General features: G+C 41.2%; 1 protein-coding gene across 1 annotated transcript in view; it reads right to left on the minus strand.

Annotated features, from left to right (window-relative positions):
• Positions 1-14,060, minus strand: part of AKAP9 (A-kinase anchoring protein 9) — a 59,028-nt gene that overhangs the window by 2,964 nt on the left and 42,004 nt on the right. The window contains exons 20-26 of the mRNA XM_070728146.1: positions 11,109-11,777; positions 7,680-7,903; positions 7,138-7,243; positions 6,502-6,678; positions 2,531-2,731; positions 822-1,054; positions 425-510 (exon numbers count right to left, since the gene is read on the minus strand). Of these exons, the coding sequence (XP_070584247.1) occupies positions 425-510; positions 822-1,054; positions 2,531-2,731; positions 6,502-6,678; positions 7,138-7,243; positions 7,680-7,903; positions 11,109-11,777 (1,696 nt within the window). The remainder of the gene's footprint in view (positions 1-424; positions 511-821; positions 1,055-2,530; positions 2,732-6,501; positions 6,679-7,137; positions 7,244-7,679; positions 7,904-11,108; positions 11,778-14,060) is intronic.

The following is a 14,060-nucleotide window of genomic DNA, read 5'->3' on the forward strand; positions in this document are numbered from 1 at the left end:
TTTTTGAGAATTTTTTTGGCACAGATACAAGAACAATGAGAGTATAAGATTTTATTAATCATGCCTTCAATGATTACTACTGTTAGCCATTTTTTTAAAAAATTCCTTAGCATTTTGGAAAGAATAAACATAGATAACTTCTAATTCAAGTAGCAATAGGTATCAAATTTTTTTACAATACAATATAGAGCAATAAACACTACAAAATTCAATTAAAATTAATTAAATCTGAAAGTCTTAAAAGGTTGCCATTTCCTGGTGAAATGACTTTTAGGTAATATCATATGAAACAAGGAATATGTGGTGATATTTCATTCTTTTTGTTCAGAGGATATCTGAAATTGAACCTTACAACAGACGCCATGTTCTTACATACATGTAATATTTGACTTACGACCATAGTGGAGCCCATTAAAATACTTACCTGTGTTCTGACTATAACTATCTCTGTTGACACCAATTAAATGATAACCAGTAACTCGTTTCCATCTTCGAACTAGGAACTTCATTCTGCATTTATAATAAAGGGAAATATGTTGTAGTATTTAGGACATCTGATATAAAAAAATCAATAATAAGTAATACATTTCATGTCCATATATGTGAAATTATATCTGCTAGAATATAATCAATTTCTTAATTTACTGGGTCCTTATTTGCTTTCTAAATACGTATTCTCTATGTGCTTTGGGGAATAGTTTCCTAGATAGAAGGATCTTGTTTTAAATAAGGACCTTGTTTTCAGCATTTTACCATTTTACATACATAAGCAGACTAATATATTTCTTATTAAAGAAAGAATTGAATCTTTTATGTCTTACCTTGAAATTGCAATTAGCACTCTAGCAGCTGAGCGAAATCGGGTAAAACTTTTTGAATGGTGTGTAATGACCTCCAGTTGAGTATAGGAAGGCTGTCCACCCATCCTTGCAATAAGAGTTAAAGTGGCTTCTTCACACTCCTGAAACCCACCCAGTAAGAGCAGCAAATATTTCTTTTGATAGATGAGAGCCTTCCGAAAGCTCTCTGCTCTCAGGTATCTTCCATAAACTCTCTAGAGTAGAAATTAAATACAGAGAGAAATGACACATTGTGAAGGGCTACATCCAATCATGCTTTTTGGTTTGTAGACAAATGGAAACTTTCAGTCTTGTGAATAAAGACTAATAAAGTTGTTGTTACATTATTATTATTATTATTATTATTATTATTATTTATTGGATTTGTATGCCGCCCCTCTCCGTAGACTCGGGGCGGCTAACAACAGTAATAAAAAACATCATGCAAATCCAATACTAAAAACAACTAAAATACCCTTATTATAAAACCAAACATCCCTACAAACAAACATGACATGCATAAATTATAAAGGCTTAGGGGGAAAGAATGTCTCAATTCCCCCATGCCTGACGACAGAGGTGGGTTTTAAGGAGCTTACGAAAGGCAAGGAGGGTGGGGGCAATTCTAATCTCTGGGGGGAGTTGGTTCCAGAGGGTCGGGGCCGCCACAGAGAAGGCTTTTCCCCTGGGCCCCGCCAAGCGACATTGTTTTGTTGACGGGACCTGGAGGAGGCCCACTCTATGGGACCTAACCGGTTGCTGGGATTCGTGCGGCAGAAGGCGGTCTCGTAGATACCCTGGTCCGGTGCCATAAAGGGCTTTATAGGTAATGACCAACACTTTGAATTGTGACCGGAAACTGATCGGCAACCAATGCAGACTGCGGAGTGTTGGTGTTACATGGGCATTTTTGGGAAAGCCCATGATAGCTCTCGCAGCTGCATTCTGCACGATCTGAAGTTTACTTTATGGTATTAAGGCCACTTTATCATCTAATAAAACAAAGTGAGATTGATGATAATTTATGTTATTAGATAAATTATCTAATTTATGTTATTCTTCTGAGTGGCTAGCTTTAGTAATACAGCATGGATGCATGAAATTTCCAATCATAAGTGGGCAAATACTGCCTTCTGAAAATCAGCTAGATGTGGGAAGTTGATTATTCCTTCAATTTAGTCCAGGCATAGTCCAGGGAGAAGGATTTAATTCAGGTCTCTCTGTTGCTAGTGGGCTACACAACATCTTTAACTGATGCAGTCATATCACAAAAAGGAACAAGACAAAGAACTTTCAGATAATTTTATACTAGATTTCAGAAGGAATGAAAATTAGAATGGTTCCCATTTTTTATATCTTCAAAACTTCAATTGAGTAAAAACAGATGGCACCGAAGTTCAAGATTTTGCTACCAAATTTGTGAGATTCTATAGGAAATATTGGCCTATATTTGGTTGTGGAATTGTTCCTCTTCCTTAGTCCTTATCAGCTAAATTGAGGCAAATAAGATTTGGATCATTTGATTTCAGATTGCCATAAAAAGCAAAACTGCATCGTCTAATGACAGAAAAAAATGGACCAATAAGTGGTTAAGATAAAGCTGGTTTAATGGAAACCAGTAAGAACATAGCATATAACAGGGAGGGGGGGGACGACGACAAGAAGTAAGAAGTAAAGATAAAGTTTTTTACCTTTAAAGCTGCATTTTCAGAATCTGATCCCAATTCTCTCAAGAAAGCCTCATTTCTTAGTTCTGCTTTCAGTTTGGCCAATTCGGCTTCTGCCTGCTTCAGGGACCGTTGAAGACTTAATTTTTCTTTATGCCAGATTTCTTTTTCAGAAGCCATCAGTGCATCAACATTTCTTCCATTATGTAATGACTGTCTAAAAGTCTTGAGAAATTTCAAAAGGAACACAAAGAAGCATTCCAATTAATTTGTAGTAACTAAAACCTATTCATTGTTAATAAGAGAAAATAACGAATATAATGTACCCAGCCAAATTGTGTACAATAATCAAGTAAGTATTTATAGAAATATCTTGCTGATTCTTTCTGGCTTCATTATCTTTTTTTTATTATTATTATTTTAAAAGTAATTTTTATTAAATTGTATTAAAAAGCATAACCAAAAACATATATACATTTGCACATTTGCAATACAGTGAACCCTCGAGTTTCGCGTCCTCAAGGATCGCGAAAGGGCTATTTCGCTAGTTTTCAACCCGGAAGTAAACTCCACCATCTGCGCATGCGTGCCCTTCCACGCATGCGTAGATGGTGGAGTTTCCCCGCCGGGCAGAGGCTTCCCTGGGTCTTCCCCCTCTTGCCCCGGTAAGACCCCAGCGGCGGTGGGCTGGAGCGCGAGCTTGGGGCACCCTAGCTCCGCTTCCCAGCTGGGAAGCGGAGCCGGCAACAGCGTGGGCGGGCGGGCGGGCGGCGCGCGCGAGCTTGGGGCAGCCTAGCTCCGCTTCCCAGCTGGGAAGCGGAGCCGGCAACAGCGTGGGCAGGCGAGCGGCGCGCGTGAGCTTGGGGCAGCCTAGCTCCGCTTCCCAGCTGGGAAGCGGAGCCGGCAACAGCGTGGGCGGGCGGGCGGCGCGCGCGAGCTTGGGGCACCCTAGCTCCGCTTCCCAGCTGGGAAGCGGAGCCGGCAACAGCGTGGGCGGGCGGGCGGCGCGCGCAAGCTTGGGGCAGCCTAGCTCCGCTTCCCAGCTGGGGAGCGGAGCCGGCAACAGCGTGGGCGGGCGTGCGGCGCGCGCGAGCTTGGGGCAGCCTAGCTCCGCTTCCCAGCTGGGGAGCGGATCTGGGGTTTCCCCAAGCGCGTGCACGTTGCTGGGGCCGCTCCCCAGCTGGGGAGCGGAGCCGGGGTTTCTCCAAGCGCGCGCGCGTTGCTGGGGCCGCTCCCCAGCTGGGAAGCGGCCCCAGCAACGCGCGCGCGCTTGGGGAAATCCCAGATCCACTCCCCAGCTGGGGAGCGGCCCCAGCAACGCGCGCGCGCTTGGGGAAACCCCAGATCCGCTCCCCAGCTGGGGAGCGGCCCCAGCAATGCGCGCGCGCTTGGAGAAACCCCGGCTCCGCTCCCCAGCTGGGAAGCGGCCCCAGCAATGCGCGCGCGCTTGGGGACACCCCGGCTCCGCTCCCCAGGAAACCCCAGGCGCGAGCAACGGGGTGGGCGGGCGAAGGGCGGGCGGTGGTGGAAGTAAAAACACCATCTGCACATGCGCAGATGGTGTTTTTACTTCCGCACCGCTACTTCGCGAAAAATCGATCATCGCTTGGGGTCCTGGAACGGAACCCTCGCGATGATCGAGGGTTCACTGTATACAAAAAAAGGAAAAGATACAAACAAAAACAAACAACAACAACAAAAAATATACAATGAACAATTACAACAATAACAACAGTAAACAAATAACAAAAAAAATATCTCATCAGTATCCTCATGTGAGGTGAAAAAATACAATCCTTTCTAATATCAAATTATTTTCTGGTGAAAAGAACAGTCAGTATTCACTATTATTCCTTTTGGTTATCAATGTCTTCTTTGTCGTTATTATTTTCTTAGCCGCCTTCTGTATACTCTTTGTTAATTAATTTAATTTCATAAAGATTTTGTCTTCACAAAACAATTGTATATATATCATATCTAATCTTTCTGTCAATAAACACACGTCTTAACATATTGTTATTATCGTATTTTAATTTAACCTTTTATTTCTCCTCTTAAACCAATCATAAAAAGAGTTCCATTTTTTATAATAATCGGAGTCTTCTTTATTTTTTAATTTAAGGGTTAAAGCATCAAGTTCTGCACAATCCAAATTTTTTAAAATTATTAGCAAGTCTTCCGGTGGGTTAGATTGTTTCCAGCATTGGGCTACCGCCATCCTAGTTGCAGTTAGTATATGTATCATTAGGTAATACTTATTTTTGTCTATTTTTTTATCTATAATTCCTAAAAGGAACGCTTCAGGTCTTCTATTTATTTTAATTTGAAATATATCCGTTAACCAATTTTGTATTTTAATCCAAAATTTCTTTATTTTTGGGCAAGTCCACCAAATGTGATAATAAGTCCCCGTGTGTTTCTTGCATCTCCAACATTGTGGATTTATCCAGTATACATTTGTGCTAGTGTTGCTGGAGGGAGGTGCCATCTATAGTACATTTTGTACAGATTTTCCCTAAATGTTTTCTGGCCTCGTTTTCATTGGCTGAATAAATATTCAAATAGGTGTTAGTAATCATTATCCTTAAGATAAAAAAACCTTAATGCTGAACTCTGCAACTTAAACATATTTGCCTCTTATATATTGTGCATGGGTGCAACATAAGGCAAGTCTTGCCTACCCATTATGCTTCTGAAGATTGATTACCTATTACTGTAAAATGATTATCTGTGAAAATTAGTCCAAGTATAAGCAATTGTATGCAAAAGTGAATGTTCTTAAGTAGCAACCACTGCTTCCTCACTATGGAGTCTGCATAGGATTTCCATCTAAGTACTGAGTTACATATCCAGTTAAAAATAAGTTACTTTTTATATGCATAAGATCTAAAATACAAATATTAAAAGAAAAACGTATTATTTTTATACTGCGGAAATCAAAAGGAAATCCTAAAAATGAAATCCCTTTAAATTATTTTCACTGGAAGGAAATCCACCATTAGCCTGTTTCATTTTTTAAATAGCTGTAGGTTAAATGAAATACAGTGATCCCTCTATTATCGCGAGGGTTCCGTTCCAAGACCCCTCGCGATAATCGATTATTCGCGATGTAGGGTTGCGGAAGTAAAAACACCATCTGCGCATGCGCACCCTTTTTTTATATGGCCGCGCATGCGTAGATGGTGGAGTTTGCGTTCCCCGCCGCCCACGCAAAGGGGAAACCCCGATTCGGCTCCTCGCTGCTGCTGCGCTACCGAGCAGATCAGCTGCTGGGCGGCCGAAGGAACCTTCCCTGGGTCTTCCCCCTCTTGCTGGCGGGCGAGCGGCGGGCATCAGCGAGGAGCCGGGGTTTCCCCTTTGCGTGGGCGGCCGGGAAGACCCAGGGAAGGTTCCTTCGGCCGCCCAGCAGCTGATCTGCTCGGTAGCGCAGCAGCAGTGAGGAGCCGAATCGGGGTTTCCCCGCATGCAAAGGGGAAACCCCGGCTCCTCGCTGATGCCCGCCGCTCGCCCGCCCGCCAGCAAGAGGGGGAAGACCCAGGGAAGGTTCCTTCGGCCGCCCAGCAGCTGATCTGCTTGGCGCAGCAGCAGCGAGCAGACGAAGATTGGGGTTTCCCAGCCACCCACGCAAAGAGGAAACCCCGGCTCCTCGCTGATGCCCTGCTCGCCCGCCCGCCGCCTGCCAGCAAGAGGGGAAGAGATAGAGAAAGAGAGAGAAGGAAAGAAAGAGATGAGAGAGGGAGGAAGAGAGTGTGAGAGAGGAAGAAGCAAGATAGAGAAAGAGAGAGAGAAAGAAAGATGAGAAAGGAAGGGAGTGACGTCATCGGGTGGGAAAAAATCGCGATATAGCGTTTTGCGAAGATCAAGATCGCAAAAATCGAGGGATCACTGTATTTCATATTTACATTGGGATTGTAGTTATTTGAGTCTGTCCAAATAGATAAGTACTTAGAATGGATTGGAAACTGATACAGTTTCAAAAAATGGAAAAAACGTACTGAGTCTCCACAAGATCTTGTGCATTGATATCTTCTAAGTTCCTCCTCCAATTTCATGACTGTGTTCCTCATGTTGTTCTTCTCCTCACTCAATGTACTGACATACCCAGTCAATTCAGCATTTTGTTTTAGCAGTCTTTCAGTCAATGAGGCTGAAGATGGGGAATCTGAATTAATCTATGTAGGAAAAAAATAGCAAGTAAAGCAGCTGAAAATAGCTTGAACTCATCTGCAATTAGGAAACATACTGCAATACTGTTTTCTAAGAAATGGAAGCCAAATGAAATCACAAATATTTTGCATATTTATATTGCATTCAAAATATATTGCTTCTTTTTAGATAAGATCTTCCATGGAAGACTGCACTTTGATTTATGTATTTGGATTCATTGTAAATTGTCTGGATTACTTAACAAAAAGACAGAACTTATTTAAAATTCTAGTTTTAGAATTTAAAAACCCAATTGCACTCTTCCAAATTACAATGCTAAAAACAGTACATATGTTTTAAAACAGGAAAACAGAAGTTATCTTATGCTTGCAAATATGCACAGACTAATTTAATTTAAATAAATAATTTTCAATCTTAAAAATAGGCTTAAGTAGGTATTTCTGCACCCTCTCCCTGAACATTACCTCCAGGCTATATAAGTCAGAGAGCACTTGCAATTTTAATAGAACTTCTTCAATGTCAGTTTCTATTCCAATTAAGTCTTCATCATCTGAATTTTCAAAGGATAATCTGGAATTAAAAAAAATATGACACTTGTGTAGCACAATTGATCATGAAATACACATAATCATTATTTTCCCTTTTCTACCGTCATGATTATTCTATGTCTATCACAGATTATATATGCCAGAGGTTCAATAATAATGTTAGTTATTATAGAACAAGGATTACAATTATAAATAAATCCACAGACTGTTATCTATGGTCATAATTTTAAATGCAAAACGTAAAATAATAAAAAGTAAATGATACAACTATAGTTTTGGCTTAATACTGTAAAAAAAATTAAGTTTTCCTTTAGAAATTGTTACTTTTATTTACAACTTTATACTACCCCATAACCTGGCTTCCTAATTCTCATATCACATACTCCTAAATTGTAATAAACCACATTAGGTACAGGTTTTTCATCACTGTATTGCTATTAAAAATAAATATATCTAACCTGCAGGCAGCTTTATTGGCCAAGTGTTTCAACTTGGAAAACACATTTTTGAGCTTCTGCCGAATCATCTCATGGTCTTGAGATTGTCTGGAGGCATCTCCTCCTCCTCCTATTCCTCCAATGCCCATTAGGGAAGAGTAAGATAATTCTTTTGTTTCGGCTTGTCCCATTTTCTGCTGGAAAATCCACTTCCTTGTTCGTTCATTAGATTCATCCAAAGCAACCTGCACATAAAAGTTTGCCGGGAAGTTGGGGGGAAAGAAGAGAAGAAAGCTACTTTTTACTAAACATACGAAAGTACATTCTTAAGTGTCTGGCATTTGCATTTTTATACAGTTAAACAATGCTTTTACTGAGTGAGGATCTATATCTATGGAGATTCTCAATCATCCAAGCAATAGTGTCCCAAAGGTGCTTTTCCAAAAGCAACTGGACTTTCTTAGCTTTTAATGTTTTCAAGGGGAAAAAACCAAGAAAGTCGAGTTCACATTTATGACTATTGAGTAAGAGCTTTATTTAAAATATGTACTTACTTCCATTATTAAAAATAAGATAACTGTTATATTGTTATTCCTGATCGTTTATATTGTTTGTTAGCTGCTTTGGGAGGATTTGTATTCTGAATTGACAAAATATGATATTAAAGAACATATGTTGTGATAAAGAACTGTTCAAAAAATGGAGGGGGTTTTGGGGGGGGGGTATAGAGAAAAAAATACTCTTAGAATGAATTATTCCAGAGAAAAAATTAGCATGTGAAAATCTGATTTTGCTTATTTGATATAAATCTATATGGTCATAGATGCTCCAGTTTTTAGAACAGTTATTCATGTATATAATAGTTCTAAAAGCTAGAAAATCCATGGCCACAAAGAATACTTTTTAACATAAGGTAAATTTGATTAATCTTTATAGGTGTCACTTTTTTTTTTACTATACCCATTTTAATGGGCTGCAAATACAAAAGAGCCAATTACATAGACCCTATGCAATATATCTAAACAAATATTTACAGATATTGCTCATTGCTCACCACTACACCATTCTCCCCCACTGTTTACTATTATCGCCACTGCAATTATCACTCCTACTACTTGTGAATACTACCATAGAACAATTATTTCTTTCTAACTGGTTCAGACTGCTTTACTCAACAAATGGAGAGGTAGAATCTCTCCCAGACCCACTACACCCAGCTGTCTCTCAGCACAGCTTTTATTCTCATGCTGCCTGGGGAGAGGGCTAAAGAGGCAGGACAATACCAGCACAGATGCTCACAACAGCTCAAGCACTTTTCTTGGAAATTTTTATGAAATACAGGTAGTGCTCAACTTACAACCACTATTGAGCGCAAAATATACGTTGTTAAGTGAGAAATTTGTTTAGCCCCCTTTTATGACTTTTCCTGCCACATTTGTTAAGTGAGTCACTGCGGCTGTTAAACGAGTAAACCGGTTGTTAAGTGAATCTCATTTCCTCGTTGCTTGTTAGAAGGTCACAGAAGGCAGTCATATGACTCTGGGACACTGCAACCGTTATAAATAATATAAGTGAGTCAGTTGTAAGGCCTCCCAATGTAAATCATGTTACCATGGAGATGCTACAATGGTTGTAACTATAAAAAATGGTCACAAGTCATTTTTTCAGTAATGGTGTAACTCTGAATGGTCACTAAATGAATCGGTGTAAGTCTAGGACTACCTGTATTTTTAAACTGCTTAAATTAACTCCAATGGGCTACTCTGAACATAATAGTAAATCAGGAATCTAAAGTCTTCTGACAGCTAGAGCTACAATAATTTGGATCTAAGCTATGGTCCAAGAAAGCAAGAAATGATGTTCAAAGTTGTGTTAGCATCATTCTGTACCTTTTAGCAATTTTCAATACTATCAGTCATGGTATCAAGAGAGAGAGAGATAATGTTGCTGCCATTCTCTTCCTTTCTCAAAGACCAGTTCCAGTCAGTGTTGCTAAGAGTTAAGCAGTCTAGCTCTAGACTCCTACTTTGTGGAGTGAATTAGGGCTACAGTGTTCCCTCACTTTTCGCGGGGGATGTGTTCCGAGACCGTCCGCGAAAGTCGAATTTCCGCAAAATAGAGATGCGGAAGTAAATACACTATTTTTGGCTACAAACAGTATCACAAACCTTCCCTTAACACTTTAAACCCCTAAATTGCAATTTTCCATTCCCTTAGCAACCATTTAGATTATTACTCACCATGTTTATTTATTAAAGTTTATTAAAAAAAATATTTATTAAAAGCAGACGAAAGTTTGGCGATGACATATGATGTCATCGGGTGGGAAAAACCATGGTATAGGGAAAAAACCCGTGAAGTATTTTTTAAATTAATATTTTTGAAAAACCGTGGTATAGACTTTTCGCGAAGTTTGAACCCGCGAAAATCGAGGGAACACTGTATATTCTTTCCCTGCTTTTCTATCATCTATAGCAGTGGTCCCCAACGTTTTTTCCACCAGGGACCAGTTTCAGCAAGACAATTTTTCTATGGCCCGGTGGGGGCGGAAAGAGTGTGGTTGGGGGCGGGATTAAGCATGGGGGGTGCTGGTCCTCCCCACCGCTCTTTCCCGCCATTGCCCTGTGGCCGGCAGAACCTGCCTCCCAAGCCCTCTTGCCCAGTGGGAGCTAAGCGCTGGAGAGAGGGGGTCAGGCTGGCCCTCCTGCCTCCCCCCAGCCAAAAACGCAAAAGCGCCCCGCCGCAGACGCCAAAAGAGGCTTGAGCCTCTTGGTCCTTCCCGCCCCTCTGTCCCGTCCATCGTCCTTTGGCCGGCAGAACCTGCCTCCCGAGGCCTCTTGCCCGGCGGGAAGCGAAGCGCTGGAGGGAGGGGGTGGCGGCATGAGGGCCGGTAGCTGCTGACTCCACGGACCGGTGCAACATGCCCCGCGGCCCGGTACTGGTCCGCGGCCCGGTGGTTGGGGACCCCTGATCTATAGGAAGTTGCTGGGAGAGGTAATCTGTCAGTACATCTCTCTCTCCCTCCCCATCCCCCCTCTCCTCCACTTCAGGCTGATCAAGTGCTGCTCTGAGGTTCTGTCCTAGTGTTTTGAGACTGAAGAACCTTAGTTGCAGAAGTAAAGGCTTCAGATCAGCCCTGGCAAAACTGAGCGGTTGTGGAGTAAGACTTCCCTGACATCAGAAGTGGAGATTTCCATCCTATACATTATCTGGGAGTGTTCAGAAAGTCCTCTGTAAAATATTAAGGGCCTATTTGTGCCTAATCCCAGAAATCCTGCTTGTGGACATTCTCCTCATATTGATAGTATCACCTGCCTTATAGGAAACAATGAAATTGTTTGTAAATGAGAAATAGACAAAGGCAAATTTTGTAAATTAATCTGGACAAGTAAGAAATATAAATATATTACACTGAAAGGCAAAATAAATTTGTTACTGAGGGACACATACTTCATTTACAGCCTGACATGTTGCTTTTTCCACCTGCGATCCGATTTCGTTTATCTGCATTTTTTGCTGTAATTCTTCAACTATTTCTTGCTGTTTCTTTTCGTTACCCAACAACTGAAGAACTTGTTGTCTCTCTTCTTCAAGTTGCCACTGCAAGTCTTCCACTCTAGACTCCAGTTCATGTATTTTTTTCTGGGCCAAGATATTAGCGTCTTGCTCTGTCTGTAAAGTTTTCCTCTGAATCTGCCTCTCTTTTTCTAACAGTTGTTTCAATTTTACACATTCCAATTTTTTCTCTTCCAAATCGTTAACCATTAGAACTATATGGTTATGCTTTTCATCCAACTGCTTTTGCAGATCTTTGAACACTTCTTCTGAATATGTAGAACTTCCATCCCGCTTTGCGTGTTCAATCATCTGGAGATGAGCGTGCAAGTCTTTCTCTCTCTCTAGGGCGCTGCATAACTCAAGAACTTTGAGCCTCTCAGATTCCAACAGTACTTCGAGCTCAGAGTTACAGCTGTGCTCCTCAGATAGTTGTATTGCATTCAGTGTTTCTTGAGATTCTATCTTCTTTTGCAAATCATTTGACAGTTCTCTTTCAAGTTCCAAAAGATTACTCAGTTCCATATTCTTTTGTCTTTCATTTTCAAAAGAAGATTTCAAATCCTTACAAGAGAAAAACAAAAAAAGCAAGAAAACTGTTGGTATATAAGGCTTTGTAAATACCACTAGAATGTACCATAAAAACAATAATTTTGAAGGTGTTAGAACCAGATCATTAAAATCTTGGAAAGACTCAAGTATCATGCTTATCTTACTAGGATTCAAATTCAAAATGTAATTCAGAGGTTTGTTCAATATTTTTTTTTCTAGGCTAGTATATTAAGAATATATGTCACACTGGGAGAACTTGCGATTTTAGGAGTAAAGTTATAAATCATAACTACTTATTTTACTGTCAGCAAAGCTATCTTGGAATAAGATATTCACTCTACAAATATATTCAGGAATTAAAGGCTGATCTAATATTGCCATTCAAGGTGGCTGCAAACATGGATGCTGCGGCTGGGCACTCCCTTTGTACACTGAAGACGGCATTTGATTTCATTGTACCATGTGCAATGACAATAAAGTAAACTAAAACTTAAAGTAAAAAAAACTTAAAGTAAAAAAACTAAACTAATATGAGTCCTGATTAGGAACAAAGGAGGTGTAAGTCAACTCTAGTGGTTGAGTAACCAATAAGCAGCACCAGCACAGGTTGGATTGGAGTAGAAGAGGTTGCACAACATGTTTGGGTTTATGTTGTAATGCCCTTGCTGCTGTTCAGCTGTTGGACACAATCTTTGTAGTGATCTTGGAGAAAATGAAAAATGAAAAGAGGCTTTTATAGTGAATGAAAAAAGTCTCAGATTTTAATAGGCCTAACACCAGCATATTGATTACAGTGATCCCCCGATTATCGCGAGGGTTCCGTTCCAAGACCCCTCGCGATAATCGATAACTCGCGATGTAGCGGCACGGAAGTAAAAACACCATCTGCGCATGCGTGTCCTGTTTTCCATGGCCGCATATGCGCAGATGGTGGAGTTTGCGTGTGGGCGGCGGGGAAGACCCCTTCGGCCGCCCAACAGCTGATCTGTTCCGCAGCGCGGCAGCAGCGAGGAGCCGAAGATGGGGTTTCCCCGTTGCCCAGGCAAAGGGGAAACCCCAAGATCGCTTGCCGCTTGCCCGTTCGCCCACCCGCCCGGCTGCTCGCTTGCCGCTCGCTTGCCGCTCGCTTGCAGCGCAGCAGCAGCGAGGAGCCGAAGATGGGGTTTCCCCGTTGCCCAGGCAATGGGGAAACCCCATCTTCGGCTCCTCGCTGCTGCCGCGCTGCCGAGCAGATCAGCTGGTGGGCGGCCGAAGGAACCTTCCCTGGGTGCCGGCCGCCGCTCGAGAGCAAGAGGGGGAGAGATAGAGAAAGAGAGAGAAGGAAAGAAAGAGATGAGAGAGGGAGGAAGAGAGTGTGAGAGAGGAAGAAGCAAGATAGAGAAAGAGAGAGAGAAAGAAAGATGAGAAAGGAAGGGAGTGACGTCATCGGGTGGAAAAATCGCGATATAGCGATTAGCAATGATCGAGAGCGCGAAACTCGGGGGATCACTGCACTTTCACTTGGCTTTGAGATTGGGGGGGGGACATGACTGAAAAGAAATGTATGATTGGTGGTGTGTAATTCAATTCATGGTGCAATGTGAACTTTCTCTAATTACCTTTTCTGAAAGGGAGAAGCAGCCATGCACTCTCAAAGGTAATTCCTAAGTAATTTAAACAATTTTTTCAGATAAAATGCCTGACAGTTCTATTGAAATCTCTATACTTCTACTAAATAGTGACACTATGTTTCCCAGGAACATCTTTGGTTATGATGAGATTAAAATAATCCTACACTTATAGATCAAACATCAGACAAAGTAAATAAGCAGATATTACTGACTGCATATCTTGGATAAATACTACTGACCACAGACCAGAATGTATAACTTCACTTATGCAATGTAGAAAGAAGAGAGTTAATTTCTTCACCTCACTGCATCCTTAAACAACAATTGTTTAAGATTCAGATTCAGAACATATCTGTAATATCTTTCAAGGATATCATTATTTGCATCTGCTCTTGTTAACTATGGGGGTCAAGTCAGTTGTATTTATCAAATCAATTTCAGCTACTGTAGCCTAAGGAAGTGTACATTTCATGGGGGTTAAATCAATTTTCTGAGCTAAATTCTTACTCGTAATCGTTAAGCATCAACAGGGATCTTAACCCGTGTTCCTAAGAATGGGCAGTGTTTCTTTATGTAAGAGTTATAACCAATACTTTAAAAGTAGTAATGCTGTTTCTCTTAAAAGAGGACCTCCCAGAAAGCTAACATCTCATGGAAAACATTTATTTCTTGGTGCTGAACATGG

The sequence above is a fragment of the Erythrolamprus reginae genome, chromosome Z (genome assembly GCF_031021105.1).
Source record: "Erythrolamprus reginae isolate rEryReg1 chromosome Z, rEryReg1.hap1, whole genome shotgun sequence".
Taxonomy (NCBI): domain Eukaryota; kingdom Metazoa; phylum Chordata; class Lepidosauria; order Squamata; family Dipsadidae; genus Erythrolamprus; species Erythrolamprus reginae.